This window comes from Bison bison, unplaced genomic scaffold (assembly GCF_000754665.1).
Source record: "Bison bison bison isolate TAMUID 2011002044 unplaced genomic scaffold, Bison_UMD1.0 scf7180017864037, whole genome shotgun sequence".
Lineage (NCBI taxonomy): Eukaryota > Metazoa > Chordata > Mammalia > Artiodactyla > Bovidae > Bison > Bison bison.
In genome coordinates this window covers 8,970,107-8,989,023 of record NW_011494609.1, presented here as the reverse complement: position 1 = coordinate 8,989,023, position 18,917 = coordinate 8,970,107, and the positions used below count along the sequence as shown (strand labels likewise).

General features: G+C 48.6%; 1 protein-coding gene across 1 annotated transcript in view; it reads left to right on the top strand.

Moving 5' to 3' along the window:
- Nucleotides 1-18,917, top strand: part of UMODL1 (uromodulin-like 1) — a 77,269-nt gene that overhangs the window by 56,741 nt on the left and 1,611 nt on the right. Inside the window, exons 17-21 of the mRNA XM_010835007.1 lie at nucleotides 600-919; nucleotides 11,345-11,490; nucleotides 11,972-12,208; nucleotides 12,666-12,825; nucleotides 15,033-15,117. Of these exons, the coding sequence (XP_010833309.1) occupies nucleotides 600-919; nucleotides 11,345-11,490; nucleotides 11,972-12,208; nucleotides 12,666-12,825; nucleotides 15,033-15,117 (948 nt within the window). The remainder of the gene's footprint in view (nucleotides 1-599; nucleotides 920-11,344; nucleotides 11,491-11,971; nucleotides 12,209-12,665; nucleotides 12,826-15,032; nucleotides 15,118-18,917) is intronic.

The window sequence follows — 18,917 nt, the reverse complement described above, 5'->3', positions numbered from 1 at the left end:
TACTTCATTAACCTGTTTTACTTACTTATGTACTTTATTCTTGGCTGCACTGTGTCTTTGGTGCTGCGTGTGGGTTTCCATAGTTGGGGCGAGCAGGGGCAGCTCTCTAGTTGAGGTAGAAGGTCTTAGTTGCTCTGTGGCATGTGGGATCTTTCCTGGACCAGGGATCGAACCTGTGTCCCCTGCATTGGCAGACAGACCAATAACCACTGGACCACCATAGAAGTCTTTCATAACCCATTTTACAGAGAAGACTCAGGGGCCCCCAGGGGTGATGGCTGGTCCCAAGTCCATGGACTCATCACACGCCCAATGTCAGCCTGGGAGGACAGAGGGCCCCACAGTTCCCTGGCCACGGCGGCAAAAGTAAGCCAGGGCATGCCCAGCTGCTTGGGCTGGCGGGAACATACAACACGCGTGTGTGTGCAGCCGTGCTGGCATCTGTAACCTCATCATGCGTGGCTTCAGGCTGTGAGTGCTTCCCATCTGCTGTCTACCTTCTGCACACACCCTCTCACCCTGTGCCACCCCGCTGGCCAGGCTCACGTGGTGGGCCCTAAACACAGACCCACTCTATGCTTCTGTCTCCTGTCTTGCAGGTGACTCTCCTGGCAACACAACCCAGGCCCCTGGCCCAGAACAGCCCCCGACCCCAACGGGAGCTGGAGCTGCCTCTGGGCAAGATGCCCGCCCTGCCACCCAGGGCCTCTCCCCACGGCTGAACCTGACTGGGGCGGTCAGAGTGCTCTGCGAGATAGAGAAGGTGGCCATTGTCATCCAGAGGCACTTCCTGCAGCAGAAGGGCATCCCCGAGTCCTCGCTCTACCTGGGGCAGCCGTCTTGCAACATCAGCGACCGAAACAGCACACATGTGACCCTGGCAGCCACGTGGAGCGAGTGCGGGACCACCCTGCAGAGCGTGAGGCTGGGGAGAAGGCTCCGGGCATCTGATCTCTGGGTGGGAAGGGTCAGCATCTGGCCTGGGGGACTGGGAAGACACTGCACTCCGGGGTCTCTGACTCTGAGTGCAGAACTGAGCCGGGGTTAGAATAGGGTAGAGTTCTCATGGGGGAACAGGTGCAAAGTCAGCGTTTGTAAAATCCCCCTGGTGATTTGGATGCACAGGCCAGAAGGAGAGGTGGTGAAGGAGAAGAAGGGGCAGGAAAGCTGGGAGCCTGCGTGTACATGTATGTTCACGTGTGCATGTGTATGAGGAGGTGTCTGTGTGTATGTGTGTTTGTGTATGAGAATGTGTCCATGTGCATATGTGTCAGAGGTTGTGTATGAAGTGGCAGGAAAGCTGGGAGCCTGTGTGTGCATGTGTATTTGTGTATGACAATGTGTCAGTGTTCATGTGTGTTGGGGGGGATGTTTGTGAAGAATGTATGAATAATTGTGTGTGTGTGTGCGCATTGGTGGGGGTTACCTGGATGGAGGGCCATCCAAAATTTTATTTGAGGGTTTTTCCTCTGCGGTGCAATGTGGGGAGTGGGCTTGTCCTGGCCAGAAGGCATTCACATCTCACGTGCAGAGAGGGGCTCTTGGCCTCCTTTCGCCACTGACTGCTGGGGTGACTCTGGGCCAGGTTCCTGGGCCCCACTCCACATCTCTGGTTTGCAGCATCCCCATATGGTGGGCTGACAGCTCCAGGTCCTGAGTCTCTGAAGGCTGTCTCTAGTCCACGGTTAAACCCCTGTTTCCCCCCATCTCCCCTCCCCCTGCTCCCCACATTTGGCCCCTGAGCATGAGGGCTCTGCTTTCAGGGCCACAGCAGGCAGTGGCAACACATTCTGTGGGTTCAGCCAGCGCCAGGACTCGGGGAGAAGAAGCAGCCCCAGGCAGGTTGTCCTTGGAGAAACGTTTGGTCCTGGCATGGAGTGGGGGCCATCACCCAGTAAAGCCAGGTGGGGCCAGGCCAGCACTCAGCCCAGCACCCGGCTCGTGCCCTGGGGTGGGGAGAGGCCTCTGCAGGGAGCCTGTGAAAGGAGGCTGAAATGGTCCCAAGGGACATATGGAGGGGACCATGCCTGTGGCCGGGGACAAGTGGTGGTGGCCGATGAGGGGCCAGGAGTTTACGTGATAGAGGGTATCTAAGTGGCTCTGGCCAGTGGGACAGGCTGGGCTCTGGGTGGGAGGGCCGCACCAACGGGAAGGGTCCCCTTTTGAAGGTAGGCTAGGGAGGGTCTCGCAGCGGGTAGGCCATGGCCCTGGGAGGGGGGATAGTCCTTATCAGGGAAACTGCTGGGTTAACTGTGCTGCTGGGTGGGGAGGGCCCTGAGGGTCTTTGGCTTCATTTCCTAGAACAGGGGTGGGGAGGGTACTGGGACCTGCTGGCTGGGTATTTAGCTCCCTCATCAGCACCAGGCTGGGTATTATTTGAAAGAAAGAAAGTGAAGTTGTTCAGTCATGTCCAAATCTTTGTGATCCCATGGACTGTAGCCTACCAGTCTCCTCTGTCCATGTAATTTTCCAGGCAGGAGTACTGGAGTGCATTGCTATTTCCTTCTCCAGGGGATCTTTCTGACCCAGGGATGGAACCCAGGGATTGAACCCAGATCTCCTGCATTGCAGGCAGATGCTTTACCCTCTGAGCTACCAGGGAAGCCCCTGGGTATTATTATCCATGTTTAATCAATGAGACCTGGAAGCTTACCAAGGTCTAAAGGGTAGGTCAAGGTCAAGGTTGCCTGGCCTCCGAGAACCCTGTAGCCTCTGTGACTCTGCTGCTCCGAGGGTCTCAGTGGCACAGGGTGGGACCCTCAGTGGCTCTGGCTGGAGCCCTGGGTGAGCTCTCTCGTGGGACAGGGGAGCCTGGGCACAGCTTGCTGATGACCCCAAGTCTAGGGCACAGGGAGGCGGCATCTCAGGCTGAAAGGGTCAGAATCAGTGTTGTGCTAAGCAGGAGGCCCGGACATGACCCAGGGCCTGCATAGGATGGGCTGGGGGAGGGGAGGTTGGAGATGTGGTGCAAACGCAGCTCAGAGTGCCAGCCCACCTCGATGCCAGACCCTGGGCCAAGAGGGGCCAGGCAGCTGGAGGTCAGTAGGGACCGGTGGGCCTGGCTGCCCCTTGGAGGGGTCCTCAGATCCACAGACAGGGCCCCTGGATTGAAGGACCAGTTAGGATGCTTCTGGTGAGCACAGCCTTCTTCAGCCCCTCTCCAACCCTCTAACCAGTACAACCGGAAACAACCAGGGTTATGGTTCTCTTTCTTAAAGATCCCTAAGACTCTCACATGCAGGTGGGTGTACAGAGAGGGGAGGCAAAGCTGCTGCCGTGGTTCTTGGGGCCACTTTGGGGCGGGGCTTGTAGAACCAGGGAAAGATATGAGAAATAAGACGCTCCTGCCTGTGGTGCTCAGGTGGGAGGGGCCCTGGGCTGCCCCGTGGGGGAGTCGTCGCCGCCCACAGGACTGGAGGGCAGACAGGGGCCCAGAGACAAGGAGAAGGCTGCATTTGTCAGCTCTCCTGCTTGCTTGTCTTTCTGAGTTGGACAAACACCTGGTTGAGCAATTAAATTCAGTAAGACTCGGAGCCCATTCAGAACAAAAGGAAATTCATGTCTTATGAGTCATAGCCAAGCCCTGGAAGCCACAGGAGCTCTTAAGTGTTTTGAAATTTGTCAAAAACTAAGATTCTCCCCAAGGCTTCCTTATACAAACACAGCAGAGTATATGCTGTTAGTGGGTTCTGCCTCCTTTTCTTTTCGGTTAAATTTTATTGACTTCCTAGTTTTTAATAAAAGTGAAATTTAGGGTCTCACTTCTGAGTTTGATTCACTCTACACAGATGATTTAGATCTGGCTAGGAGAAGGCACTGGCAACCCACTCCAGTACTCTTGCCTGGAAAATCCCATGGACGGAGGAGCCTGGTAGGCTGCAGTCCATGGGGTCGCTAAGAGTCAGACACGACTGAGCGACTTCACTTTTACTTTTCACTTTCATGCATTGGGGAAGGAAATGGCAACCCACTCCAGTGTTCTTGCCTGGAGAATCCCAGGGACCGGAGAGCCTGGTGGACTGCCGTCTATGGGGTCGCACAGAGTCGGACACGACTGACGCGACTTAGCAGCAGCAGCAGCAGCAGCAGGAAGAGATAGGGCTTCCCCAGTGTCTCAGTGTAAAGAACCTGCTTGCCAGTGCAGGAGACGAAACATGTGGATTTGATCCCTGGGTTGGGAAAATCCTCTGGAGGAGGAAATGGCAATCCACTCCAGTGTTCTTGCCTGGAAAATCCCCTGGACAGAGGAGACTGGCAGGTTACAGTCCACAGCGTCTCAAAGAGTCGGACACGACTGAGTGACTGAGCACAGCGAAGCACTGGAAGAGATAAAATGAGCCCATGCCCCAAAGATTTCCTGGAGTACAGAATCATCTTCATAATTTGTGTAAAATTCGTACGACGATGGAAGGAGACTGCCCAGGTTTTCCGAGGCAGTTTTTAAAGTGAGTTAAGGCACATGACGTCCACCGCTGTGAGGGAACGTGTTCTAGATTCGTTGTCTTTAATAAAGCTCATCCAAGATGTGACTTCATGGCTTTGTAAAACCAGATGTGCTCAATGAGATTCTGTTAATGAACTCAAAAAGTACGCAACTTATAAACATCATGCAGATCATTCAAAAACAAGGAAAGATGAACGTGCATGCGTGCTTCATAGATCAGTCGTGTCTGACTCTTTGTGACCCAATGGGCTGTAGCCCACCAGTCTCCTCTGTCCATGGAACTGGCCAGGCTAGAATACTGGAGTGGGTTGCCATTTCCTTTTCCAGGGGATCTTCCTGACCCAGGGATTGAACCCACATCTACTGTGTCTCCTGCTTTGGCAGGAGGATTCTTTACCACAGCTCCGCTTGGGAAGCCTGGAGATATGAACACAAGCACTTTATTTTAAAAAGCAATCATAGGAGATAGGTGTAAATTCAAAGATGTTTAAATGTTTTCATTTTGAATCGTTCACTTAAGAACCCGTGTGACTTTCTTCCTAGACGCTAATGCATCTGGAGTCTCTACCAAGGAAAATGAACTCTAAAAATTATGATGACTTTCACTCTAATTTCAGTGTTTGTATAATAACCTAGAGAGACCAATACTATCCAAGAGCTAAAGATTCTTTAAAAAATGTTTTCTTCCAATTTTATTGAGAGATAACTGACATATAGCACTGTAGAAGTTTAAGGTATATACCAAAATGACTAGGGACTACCCTGGTGGCTTAGAAGGTAAGGAATCCACTTTCAATACGGGAGACCCAGGTTTAATCCCTGGGTCAGGAAGATCCCCATGGAGGAGGAAATGGCAACCCACTCCAGTATTCTTGCCTGGGAAATCCCATGGACAGAGAAGCCAGATGGGCTACAGGCCACGGGGTCTCAAAGAGTCAGATAGGACTGAGCACACACACACACACATACACAGGCCTACATTCATCATGAAATACTTATCCAATAAGTGTAGTGAACATCCATCATCTCATATAGATACAAAACTTAAAAAATATAAAAAGTTATTTTTCCTTGGGATAAGAGCTCTGAGGATTTACTCTCTAACAACTTCCATGTATAAAGTGCAGCAGGGCTAATTATACGTATTATGTTGTGATACATATGAGGTATGATACATCTTACCTCTCTAGTACTTATTCATCTTATAACTGCAAGTGTGTGCCTTTCAATCACCCTCATCCAATTCCCCTGCTCTCACTCCTGCCTCTGGTAAGCACACATCTAATCTCTTTTTCTATGTTTGTTTCTTTTTGAAGTATAATTGATCTATAACACTGTTAGTATCTGTTGCAACATAGTAATTCAATATTTCTATGCATTTCAAAATGACCACCATGTAAGTCTAGTTCTGCTGTGTCACCATACAAAGATATTAACTAGCTATTGACTGTATTCCCCACACTGTACATTTCATACCATGGCCCATTCATTTTGTAGCTGGAAGTTTGAATCTCTTAGTCTCCTTCACCTATTTCTCCTCCCTTCCTCCTGGCAACCACTCTTTGTTCTCTGTATCCATAACTATTTCTATTTTGTTATGTTTGTTCATTTGTTTTGTATTTTAGATTCCACACACATGGGATAACATACAGTATCTGCCTTTTTCTGACTCATTTCCTTTAGCATGACACCCTCTAGGGCCATCCATGTTGTTGCAAATGGCGAAATTCCATTCTGTTTTTATGGCTCAGTAGTATTCCATTATGTATATTGTTGTTCAGTTGTCCTGTCATGACTGACTCTTTGCGATCCCCGTCCCTCTGCCTCCCTGTCCCTCACCATCTCCCAGAGTTTGCCCAAGTTCATGTCCATTGCATCAGAGATGCCATCCAGCCATCTCATCCTCTGATGCCCTCTTCTCCTCCTGCCCTCAATCTTTCCCAGCATCAGGGACTTTTCCAACTAGTTGGCTGTTCGAATCAGGTGATCAAAATACTTGAGCTTCAGCTTCAGCATCAGTCTTTCTAATGAGTATGCAGGACTGATTTCCTTTAAGGTTGACTGGTTGGATCTCCTTGCCGTCCAAGGGACTCATAGGAGTATTTTCCAGCCCCACAGTTCGAAGGCATCAATTTATTGGCACTCTGCCTTCTTTACAGTCTAGCTCTTACAACTGTACATGACCACTGGGGAGACCATAGCCTTGACCATATGGACTTTGTTGGCAGAGTAATGTCTCTGCTTTTCAACACACTATCTAGGTTTGTCATAGCTTTCCTGCTAGGAAGCAATCATCTTCTGATTTCATGGCTGCAATCACTCCTCTGCAGTGATTTTAGAGCCCAAGAAGAGGAAATCTGTCACGGCTTCCACCCTTTCCCCTTCTATTTGCCATGAAGTGATGGGATGGGGCTGGATGCCATGATCTTAGTTTTTTTTTTAATATTTAATTTTAGGCCAGCTTTTTCACTCTCCTCCTTTACCTTCATCAAGAGGTTCTTTAGTTCCTCTTTGCTTTCTGCCGTTGAAGTGGTATCATCTGCATATCTGAGGTTGTTGATGTTTCTCCCACCCATCTTGATTCCAGCTTATAACTCATCCAGCCCAGCATTTCTCATAATGTGCTCAGCATATAGATTAAATAAACAGGGCAACAACAGACAGCCCTGTGGTACTCCTTTCTCAATCCTGAACCAGTCAGTTGTTTCATACAGGGTTCTAACTGTTGCTTTTTGACCCATATACAGGTTCCTCAGGAGACAGCTAAGATGGTATGGTATTTCCATCTCTTTAAGAGCTTCCCACAGTTTGTTATGATCCACAAAGTCAAAGGCTTTAGTGTAGTTGATGAAACAGAGGTAGATGTTTTTCTGGGATTCCCTTGCTTTCTCTATGATCCAGCAAAAGTTGGCTATTCAATCTCTTGTTCCTCTGCCTTTTAAAAAACTCATTTTGTACATCTTAAAGTACTTCCCTGGTAGCTCAGATGGTAAAGTGTCTGCCTACAATGCAGGAGACCTGGGTTCGATCCCTGAGTTGGGAAGATCCCCTGGAGAAGGAAATGGCAACCCTCTTGCCTGGAGAATTCCATGGACCGAGGAGCCTGGTAGGCTACAGTACATGGGGTTGCAAAGAGTTGGACACGACTGAGCGACTTCACTCACTCACTCAAAGTACTTGATTCGCATAATGCTAAAGACTAGCATGCAAGTTCTTAGGCACGACCTTACTAGCATGGGAGATGAATGCAATTGTCTAATGCTCAGCGCATTCTTTAGTACTACCCTTCTTGGGAATTGGGATGAGGACTGACATTTTCCAGTCCTCTGGCCACTACTGGGTCTTCCAGATTTGCTGACATATTCAGTGTAACATTTTGATAGCATCATCTTTTAGGGTTATTCAGATCCTGTGTCCATTTTTAAATTGGGTTTGTTTTTTTTGATGTTGAGTTGTATGAGTTCTTTGTATGTCTTAGATATTAACCCCATCAGATATGTGGTGGGTTAGTTGCTAAGTTGTGTCTGATTCTTGCAATCCCATGGACTGCAGGCCACCAGATTCCTCTGTCCATGGGATTTTCCAGGGAAGAATACTGGAATGGGTTGCCATTTCCTTCTCCAGGGGATCTTCCTGACCCAGGAATTGAACCTGAGTCTCCTGCATTGCGGGTGGATTCTTTGCCAACTGAGTCACCATATATCGTTTGCAAATATCTTCTCCCATTCAGTAGGTTGCCTTGTTTTGTTGATAATGTGTTTCATTATGTAAGTTTTTAGTTTATGTAGTCCCATTTGTTTACTGCTGCTTTTGTTTCCGTTTCCTGAGAAGACATATCAAAAAATACTAATAAGACCGATTTCACAGAGCATACTGCCTATGTTTTCTTCCACAAGTTTTATGGTTTCAGGTTTAACACTTAAGTCTGTATCCATTTTGAACTTTTTTTTTTTTTGCATGGCATGAGAGTAAACCAGTTGGATTCTTTGGCATGTCTAGTTTTCCCAAAACCATTTTTTGGATAAGTTGACTTATCCTCATTGTGTATTCTCATAGATTAATTTCCCAAGTAAGTGTGGGTTAACTCCTGGGCTCTCCACTCTGTTCCGTAGATCTATGTGTCGGTTTAGGTGCCACTACCATGCTGTTTTAATTACTGTAGCTTTGTAGTATAGTCTAAAGTCAGGAAGTATGATACTTCCAGTTTTGTTCTTCTCTCTAAAGATTGTTTTGGTTGCTTGGGGTCTTTATGTTTCCATACAAATTTTAGAATTTTTTGTTCTAGTTCTGTGAAAAAGGCCCTTGGTTATTTGGATAAGGATTGCCTTGAATCTGTAGATTGCCCTGGTAGAATGGTCATTTTAACAATATTAATTCTTCCGGTCCATGCACACAGTATATCTGTCCATCTGTTTGTGTTGGCTCCAGTTGCTTTTATCAGTGTCTTACAGTTTTCTGAGTACAAGTATTTTACCTCCCTATTTAAATTTATTCCTAGGTTTTTAATTTTATTTTTTGATGTAATTGTAAATGAGATTGTTTTCTCTTTCTGGTAGCTTATTAGTTAGTTTGATAGCTCCTGTTAGTGTACAGAAATGCAGCAGATTTCTATATATTAATTATGTTTCTGCAACTTTACTGATTTCATTGATGAGGGTTTTTTTTTTTGGTGATGTCTTTAGGATTTGGGGGCTTCCCTGATAGCTCAGTTGGTAAAGAATTCACCTGCAATGCAGGCAACCCTGGTTCAATTCCTGGGTTGGGAAGATCTCCTGGAGAAGTGCTATTCTACCCACTCCAGTATTCTTGAACTTCCTTTGTGGCTCAGCTGGTAAAGAATCTGCCTGCAATGTGGGAGACCTAGGTTTGATCCCTGGGTTGGGAAGATCCCCTTGAGAAGGGAAAGTCTACCCACTCCAGTATTCTGGCCTGGAGAATTCCATGGACTGCATAGTCCATGGGGTCACAAAGAGTCAGGCATGAGTGACTTTCACTTTAGGATTTTCTATGTATAGCATCATGTCATCTGCAAAGAGTGACAGTTTTACTTCTTTCTTTCTAATTTGGATTCCTTCTATTTTTTCCTTGTCTAATTGCTGTGACTAGGACTTTAATAGTATGTTGAATAAAAGTGGTGAGCATTCTTGTTTTGCTCCTGATCTTAGAGGAAATGCTTTCAGCTTTGAGTGTGATGTTAAAGAGCTGAAGATTCTTTGATGTAAACAACTTTACCAGTTTTTCCGGTCTGTTTAATATGCACACAAGTAAAACATACTCATTCTATGATTTATTATAATACAGCAAATAAGGAGTAGATGCAGTAGCTGTATAAGGAAAGATAATTCAAAATGTCCTTCTGTTCAGGAACTTTCTGATCATCAGAGAGCAGACAATTCCCTTCCTACTCCTCTAAGCTTTGTCCTGCAGATGAAGTTTTGTTTTCAGACCCACTCAAGTCAAGGCTTAATTGTCCATTGGGTTTCTTGTCAGGTAGAGGCACAGGTCACATTAGTATCGGTAATCTCAGAATCTCTATTTTCAGCAAATGCTCTACTGGCAACCTTATCAGGATTAGGCCATTTGTCATATGGCTCATACTCTGCTTTGCTCTGTCGTCCTTCAAGCAGTCCAATAACATTTACTTTACTTGGCTGTGTATTTCCACCAACTCTAATTCCAGCTTCTTCATTGGCATAATTTTCAGCCACGCCTCTTGTTTCCTCTTCACACAAAATTTCCCTTGTCTAGTTCTAAACTGTTAAGGTTGGTGACTTTAACAGAAGCAGAACAAGGCCCACTGCTGGCCATGGTGCACAATAAGCATTACAACCACAGGTCACCCAGGCTGTTCTCGGTTGGTACTGAGCTCTGTCCTTCTAGTGATACTTGTGAAGGTGTCAATAAGGGGTATTCATCTTGGGGAGGCTACTACCATGACAGTCAACCTCCGAGCCACTGGCAAGTAAAGCAACTCAAACAGATAATTACAACTTCAGGCATTTTGTCAAACAAAAGACTTTGGCTTTCACAGAAATTCTTCAGGCATTTTGTCAAACAAAAGACTTTGGAATTTCACAGAAATTCTTATCTCCTCCAACAGTGCTCTCCACTGAATCAAATGATGAAACTGCCCATCTCAGGGTTTTCATCTCTGCTTTTGACTCTGGAAAAATTTCAGAACTCTCTTTGATAATGGCAAGCCCATCTCCTTGTACTGGTTGGTACACAACTGCCTGAAAATCTCTTTTTTTTTTTCTGCTAAACATTCACATTCTGAGCAGCCAGTCCTTAATACCAGGTGACCTTGGGGTCATTTCTCTACCATGAAACCGATTTGCTCTGCACTTCTGTTTATGGGCTTAACCTCGTTAATACTAATGGGCATCACAATGTTCCCTGGGGACTCGTGTCCTCAGGCGTGAACTGCATTATCACCTCACATCCCCCAGTCCTCTTCCAGATCACATTCATTTTCTTTAGGTTGCCCTCTGGATCTTTGGTTCTGTGTTATTCTCTGCAAAATTACAATGCAGTTTTCTGAGTCACGGACTTTAACCGATTTATTTTAACTCGATTTCTTCAGTAAGGGCTCTGTACTCTCATTTTCAGAAACGCCCTTGAGGATTATTTGGGCAGCAGCCTGATCTGTTGTTTGGGGTATCTGATCTAGTTTGTCTCTGGCTCTCTTTTAATGCAGAAAAGGAGCACAGGAAATAGGCTAAATCAGGTGTCCCAATGTTAAGTTCTCTTTTGCAGTTTATACTGGGGGAAAAGTTGTCAGCGTTTTCACACTTGGAGGGGATAAACTTTAAACAGCCCCTGCACCCAGAGCTGTGATCGGCAGCCATGTTGGTGGCTGACTGGGGCCCGGGAACTCACTCACTTCCTGTTCGTTCTCAGAACATGACCACTACGGTGGTGAGGACCACGCTGAGGAACGACGTATCCCCAGAGGGCATCATCCACCACATGAAGATTGAGAGCCCCATCCACTGCGCCTTCCAGAATGACCTCTTGACCTCATCCGGCTACACGCCCGAGTGGGGGTGAGTGCAGAGGTCTCTCCCCTACTCAAAGGGGCTCATACTGTTCCCAGCGCCTTCATCTGAGGGTTTCTTTAGGGTTTCAGTCACTTGAAGACCCTTCTGAGAGACTGAACGTACACACGGATACTGGCCAGGACTTGACTGCCAGTTTCCCTAGATTTGTCCCCTTTTCCAGTTTGAACCAACCAGAGATAGTCAGGTCTGCTCCCCCAGCCCATCACATAGGATGCCATCGGGCACACCTGAGCTCCCCTTTCCCCTGTGAAACTCATCCCTCCTCTGCCTGCCTTCAGGTCTCCACCAAGCTCTAGTCACCGGGGCTGGCCCCAGCTCCAGCCAGCTTGGGGGAAAAAATAGCCTTCCTCTGCTTGTTCTCACTGGATGGTCTTTTATTTCCGCCCTTCTTTGGAGTTGCATTCTGGGGAGGAATGGGAACAAGTGGGTCAAAGAAGCAGACCCCTGCAAACACTCTGTCTTGCAGGGTTTACACTATCATCGAGGACCTCCACGGTGCTGGAAGTTTCATCACTGAAATGCAGTTATTTATTGGAGACTCTCCGATTCCTCAGAATTACAGCGTGTCTGCCAGCGATGACGTCAAGATCGAAGTAGGGCTCTATAAGCAGAAAAGCAACCTGAAGGTGGTCCTGACCGAGTGCTGGGCCACGCCGTCCAGCGACGCCAGGGACCCGGTCATGTTTGGTTTCATTAACAACAGGTGAGGGCTCGGGGGCCACTGGGCACCTGCCCCCTGCTGTGCAGTCTGATTTTGCTGTTGTTGCTCAGCCATGTCTGACTCTCTGCAACCCCATGAACTGCAGCACACCAGGCTCCTCTGCCCTTCACTGTCTTCTGGAATATTGCAACTTCAGCTTCAGCATCAGTCCTTTCAATGAATATTCAGGGTTGATTTCCTTTAGGGTTGACTGGTTTGATCTCCTTGCAGTCAAAAGGACTCCCAAGAGAATTCCCAGATACACGTGGATGCAGACATGGGTTTAGGCAGTGCCCTCAGGATACCGTCCTGTTGGGAACTGGAGACCTAGCCATCCTTGCCTCCTTGGAGACTTGTGGGCATGCTCCAGCTGCACTCAGGTGCCGTGTAAGGAAATTCATCTGGCAACAAGGACAGGAGGGCCAGTTTAGAACTAATGAGTCACCTTCTCTCTTCCCAGCTGCCCCATCCCCAATACACACACGAACGTGATCGAGAACGGCAATTCCAACAAGGCCCGGTTTAAGCTGAAAATCTTTTCCTTCATCAACAACTCCATAGTCTATTTGCACTGCAAACTCCGCATCTGCATGGAATCCCCTGGAGCCACATGCAAAATAGTAAGTGTAACGCTATTCTAAACCTCTGGACTCACGCTCTATGCTATGAGGAGGGAGGCTCCAGGATCAGAAGCCTGGGGTTTGGGCAGCTCTGGGACCCGACTTCATGGAGGAGGTTCTGGGCCCCACAGAATTGGCTTTTAAAAGGCATGCAATGAGGTCTTGATGGTGGACAGTCTTGGGTGGAAGACCCATGTTGCTGGGTGATTCACTGGAGCCCTTCCTGGGGCCATACCCTTCCACTGGCTGTCACATCAGACCTTCCTTCTCATAGTGCTGTAGTGCCTCTCTTCAAGGTGATCAAACACATATTTAGGTGTAAAAATGTTTTAATTTGGAATTCTTTTTAGCAAGTTGACGGAACGCTACTGAATCCTAGCCATTACGCTGTTTAATCTTTTTTATTCTTTCCTGTTCAGCATTTATGCTGGGATTATGAATAACTTTACATTCTCATTTCCTCAGACCTTTGAAACTGAGATGTGCTTTGCGTTCCTGGGTTGGAGAATTATTCTTTGTCTACAGACAAGTAGGTGCAGTGACTGTCACGTGTCGCCTGTGGCAGAGGATGGCATGGAGAGCTCTGCTGGTCTTTGGGTCAGCCACTGCCTGTTTCTCTTTCCTTTGGGGGACACACTTTTTCCTGTGCTCCTCACTGAAGTTGGGTGGTTTTCCAGGGTGATCAGCGGCAGGGCATCGTCTGAATGCATAGGAGAAGCCCAGCGACTCTTGGTTTTGTTGTTACTTTTTCTCAAACAGAAGATCTTCTGGAACAACAGGAGGAAGGGAGCACGGACTCCCAGTGCTTGCCTGTGGAGAGACCCTGACCTGCATCGGCCCCTTAGAAGCACTAAGGGTGTTTTATTATTTATTTATTTGGCCGTGCTGGGTCTTAGTTATGGCACACGGGATCTTTAGCTGTGGCGTGTGAACTCTTAGTTGGGGCATGTGGGGTCTAGTTTCCTGAGCAGGGATCAAACCCCGGCACCCTGCACTGGGAGCATGGAATGGTCTTAGTCACTGGACCACCAGGGAGGTTCCAGCACCAAGGACGTTAATGGCCATGATAGCCTCGGTAAGGAGCTGCCAGTTCTCAAATTCTCTCTAATATGGGCTGCACATACTTCTTTCCAACTTCCTTTGGGATAGGTGTTGTATTGTCTTCCCAGGGCTGCTGTAGCAAAGTGTGTGCGTGCATGTGTGCGTGCGAAGTTGCTTCAGTGGTGTCCAACTCTTTGTGACTCTATGGACTCTAGCCCCCTAGGCTCCTCTGTCCATGGGATTTCCCAGGCAAGAATACTGGAGTGGGTTGCCATACCCTCCTCCAGGGGATCCTCCCAATCCAGGGATCAAATCCCCATCTTTTGCATCTGTTGCATTGGCAGGAGGGTTCTTTACCATTAACACCACCTGGGAAGCCCTGCTGTAACAAAGTAACACAGGCTTAAATAGCAGAAATCTCTCCTCGCACAGCTCTGGAAGCTGGAAGTCCAAGATGGAAGTGTCGGCTAGGTTATTCCTCCTGGGGCTGTGGGGAGAATCTGTTGAGGTCCGGCTCTCTGCCTGGTCAGTGCCACCTTCTCCCTATGTCTTCACACATCTTCCCTCTGTGCACGCCTGTGTCTGTGTAAAAATGCCCCTGTTTACAAGGACACAATCACACTGGGTTAGGGTCCACCCTAACGGCCTCATCTTACCTGGATCCTCTGCAAAGACTTTAATTCCACCTAGCGTCACATCCACAGGTACTGGGGTTAGGACTGTAACATCTTTGGGGGCAGGGCACAGTGCACTCAGTCACAGGTATATAGCAAGTAGATTCTATGTCACTGAAACTTTTTGTAAGGCAAAGGCATTAAAAGGAGCAAGTGTCTGCAGCAGGCTGTGAAGAACACAAAGGTGACTCTGAGATGAAGCCAGAGCTAGTAACTGGAGACAGCTCAGGAGGCTACATCTCACTTCCTCAGACCCGCCTGCTGCCTGGTACTCCCCTCATCTAGCTGGGCATCCAGCCTGGTACAGTCCTTTGGTCCAGGTGATCTGGGCTCCCCAACATCCTTCCCCACTGATTGAACACATCCCTTGTGACTTGATGTTTCTAGCAGGAAAGAGCGTGTGCAAATCAGTGTACCATCCCTGAGAGTGGGTACCTTTCTCATAACCATTTTTCAACTAATGTGAACACTTTTTTCCTATGAAAACAACAGAACTGTGATGACTTTCGGTCACTGAGAAGCAGCGAGCCATCCGTGATGCACCAGATGTCCTGGGGACCCCTGATTCGGTCTGAAGGTGAGCAGGTGACTCGGGTTAGACAACTAAACCTGGGCATTGATTCAGAAACTGCTAGCTGTCCCCAGATATCTGTTCTTCCCTCCTTCAATGGTAATAGAACCCTCAGTTTTTAGGGGACAGGTGGCTGCCAAGAAAAACTTTAGTTCCCAGCCAACTTCACAGCACGAGTGGCTGCATGAGTGAACTCTGGTTAATAAGATGCAAAGTGAAGTGAAGTGAAGTCAGTCAGTCGTGTCCGACTCTTTGCGATCCCATGGACTGTAGCCTACCAGTCTCCTCTGTCCATGGAATTCTCCAGGCAAGAATACTGGAGTGGGTTACCATTTTCTTCTCCAGGGGATCTTCCCGACCCAGGGATTGAACCCAGGTCTCCTGCATTGCAGGCAGATGCTTTACCATCTGAGCTACCAGGGAAGCCCCAATAAGATGCAAACGGGAGTGTCAAACGCCCTCCTTATAAACACATGTCACGCACCCAGCTGCCTGACATGCAGGGGAGGTGGCTGCAGCCAGCTACCGCCTGGGGCCATGAGGACCATCCGGACAGGAGCTGGAAGGAACTGGTGCCCCAGGACACCCTGGAGCCAAGCTGCGGGGCCAGGCTTGAGCTCTGACCTCCCATTTTTATGCCAGAAAGAAAGAAACTGCCGTTTTCTTTGTACTGCTATTTTGGGGTTTTCTCTTTCTGACAGCTAAACCTAATCCTAGTTGATTTTCCCTTTTTATTCTGTTTCTTCCTAATCCGGATGGCCTTCTTTGTCTCTCTATTTTCTTGTTCAAGAACCTCTGGGTTCTGGAGGCAGGGTGTAAACCAGGACAGGAGTCCTGACCAGAGCTTGGGAAGGAAGGCTTTCAGCCAATGATATTCAGCTGCTGGTTCTCATCCAGAACATTTCAGAAATTTAAAAGATCACAGGTCCCCAGCCAGGCCCAGGCCTGTCCACTCAGGGTCTCCCAATCTGGACTCCAGGCCCTGGCGTTCGCACTGGTCCTTGGGCAACCACTGGCCCAGGTCCTGGGACAGTGCTTTTCCTGGCCTCTTCATTGTCTTAAATTGCCGAGAGCTGGTTGATCTGGGGCTCTAATATGAAAGAGAACATATATGTGAATTATATTCACTAAGAATCATAAACTGAGTGGTTAAAATAACAGAAAATACTCTTGAAATCTGGAGACAGATATCCAAGATCACATAGTGGGTGGGGCTGGCTCCTTCCAAAGTCTCCGAGGGCCTCCGTTCCAGGCCTGGCTCCCAGCCTCTGCCGGTCCTACTGGGTGACCTGGCTGTGGCCGCCTCCCTCCAGCCTCTGCCTCTGTCATCTCGTGGCTTCTCTTGAGCACCTCTGTCTTCTTATGGGGACACTGGTCATTGAATTAGGGGCCTCTCCCACTTCAGTATAACTTCTTAACTAATGACATCCCCAAGGACCATATTTCTGAATCAGGTCGCATTCTGAGGCACTGGAGGTTCAGACCCAACACATATTTTTTGGAGGATTGTGCTTCAACATGTAACACTGTTTGCTGGCCTTTTAAAGGAAGAATCCACCCAGGCAATCCCTGAATCTGTGCTGCCAACAGATCATCTATCAGCATCATACTTTTTTGCACTTAATTTTTGGAAATCATCCATGGCCATTTACTTTTCCAGAGAACATAATTTCTCAGACACTACAGTTTTGTGTGTGTGTGTGTGTGTGTGTGTGTGTGTGTGTGTAAGGAGTTGAGAAAGTTTGAGGTTAATGTCCTATAGGCTTCTGAAATGAACCAGTGGGAAGGGTCTGGAACAATTGTGGAGGAGGCTCAGAAGTGAGAAGCCTGGGGGTCCCCAGATGGTGGCTGAGTTCAGCCTCTGGAAGGCCTGGGTTCTAGGTTCCCAGCTCCTGGGTTTTTGCACACCTCCATCACTATCCCTCACTGAGATGTGTCCCCGTCACAGGGGCAGTGACAGTCTTTGCAGAAGGAGTGGTCATGTACGTCACACCATGATGTCGCCACTGCCCTGTGCGTGGGTGCTTACGCTTCTGGGGGAGGACCCATGTCTTTTAAGTGTCTCATCCATCAGGGCTGACATGTGGATGTCATGTTTAAGGAGACATTCCCACTGATGGTGCAGGTCACGTTGCAACACAGGCTTGCTCTCTATTTGTAAGAATCTCTCCTGAAACAGTAACCATTCCTGGACCCTGATAACCAGTGGATAGTACTGGCCTGTGGACTCCATTCAGAGCAGCTCTGAGTCAGTAGTTGGTTAAGACCACTTGACTGTAGGGAACAGAAACCCAGCTGGAGAGGCAGCAACCAAACAGGTTCCCTTGTCTCTGGAGCTGGCAGTCTGGGGCTGCGGCTAGACTCCACGGGGCCAACCATGTAGGGCCTCTTCTGCTTTTCTGCTGCAGCATCCTCAAGGGAGACAGTCCCCCCCTTATGGTCACAAGCTGGCCCCTGACATGAGATACAGAAGGAGGGTGGAATCTCCATGGTACCATCCACTGGAGGCTGGATTTAAGGGCCAGCTGTGAATGAGTTGTTAGGAAGCTGGTGACCCAGAGTCTTGGGGCCTCAGGTTCCTTAGAAGGTTGCAGGTGCTCCAGCAATCATTCCCAGTATCCTCATCCCAGTGTGGCCCTCCCTTTGGAGGACGGGGTTGCCTGGTTTCCAGCTGACCCATCATGCAGGCTGTCTGAAGGGAGCCTCTTCTAAGCCATCGTTGACCACTTTGTTGCACATGCCTGAGCTGTGACTGGGGGCCCAGGGCAGCAGGCACTTCAGGCCACAGCCCCAGAAATGGGAAACGGGGTCTCAAGTGTCCCTTTTTGCTCAGGAAGGCTTTCATACCCAGACCTTTCTGATAAGCTCCTGTGGTAAGACTGAGATAAAATTTACCTAATATAAAGTTAACTTTAAAAATAAACTATTGGGTAGAATTTAGCACGCTCACAGTGTGGTACGACCATTACCTTTCTCTAGCTCCAAAACATATGCATCCCCCAAAGCAGTTGCAAGCCCACAGAGAGTGAACCCCAGCCCCACTCCCACCCCTGAAACCATGAGGTCGCTCTCTGACTCGTTTCCCTAAAAACAGGATCACAAGACTACTTGTGGTCCTTGGCAATCGTGCCTGTCGCTCAGCGCAGTGGGTGTTTTCAAGGCTCATCTGTGTCCCACGTAACGTGTGGCAGAACCTCCTCCCTTTTATGGCTGAATGCCATTCCTCTGGGTGATGGATCACGTTTGTTCATTCAGCCTTTGATGGATTCGGGTCTGTTTCCCCTTTCTGCTGCTGTGAACCTGCATATATGAGTATTTATTTGCATCCCTGTTTTCAGCAGTTTTGGGTCCAGACTCCCATGCGCTTTCTTGCCCCTGAGTCTGGGAAAGGCCGGCTCCCCGGTGCTTTGTTGCATGTGGGTACAGGCAACGAGTCCACTGAGCTCTCTGCCCCCCCGCACTGCCTGTGGCTCCCACATGGCCTCCTCTTCTTGGCCAGTGACCATCCAGAGGATGAGCAGGAGGAGCTGTCCCCTCTGCTGTGCTCTCCTGGGCTTGAGGCACCTGCTCTGGCACCTCTGGGAGCCTGCGGGTTCACAGGCACACTGAGCAGCTGCCACGGGAGAGCCTGCTCCGTCATGGGCTCCAACCTGAATCCTCCATCTAGGGGCGGTGCTGGGGCTCAGCCGGGACCCGGCCCCGCTGCTGTGGGTGGACCTCCCACCCGCACCGTCCCACCCCTGCAGGTGTTACCCAGTCCAAGCTCGCTCCGTTCGCTGCATGATAGGCCAATACATCTGAGAGAC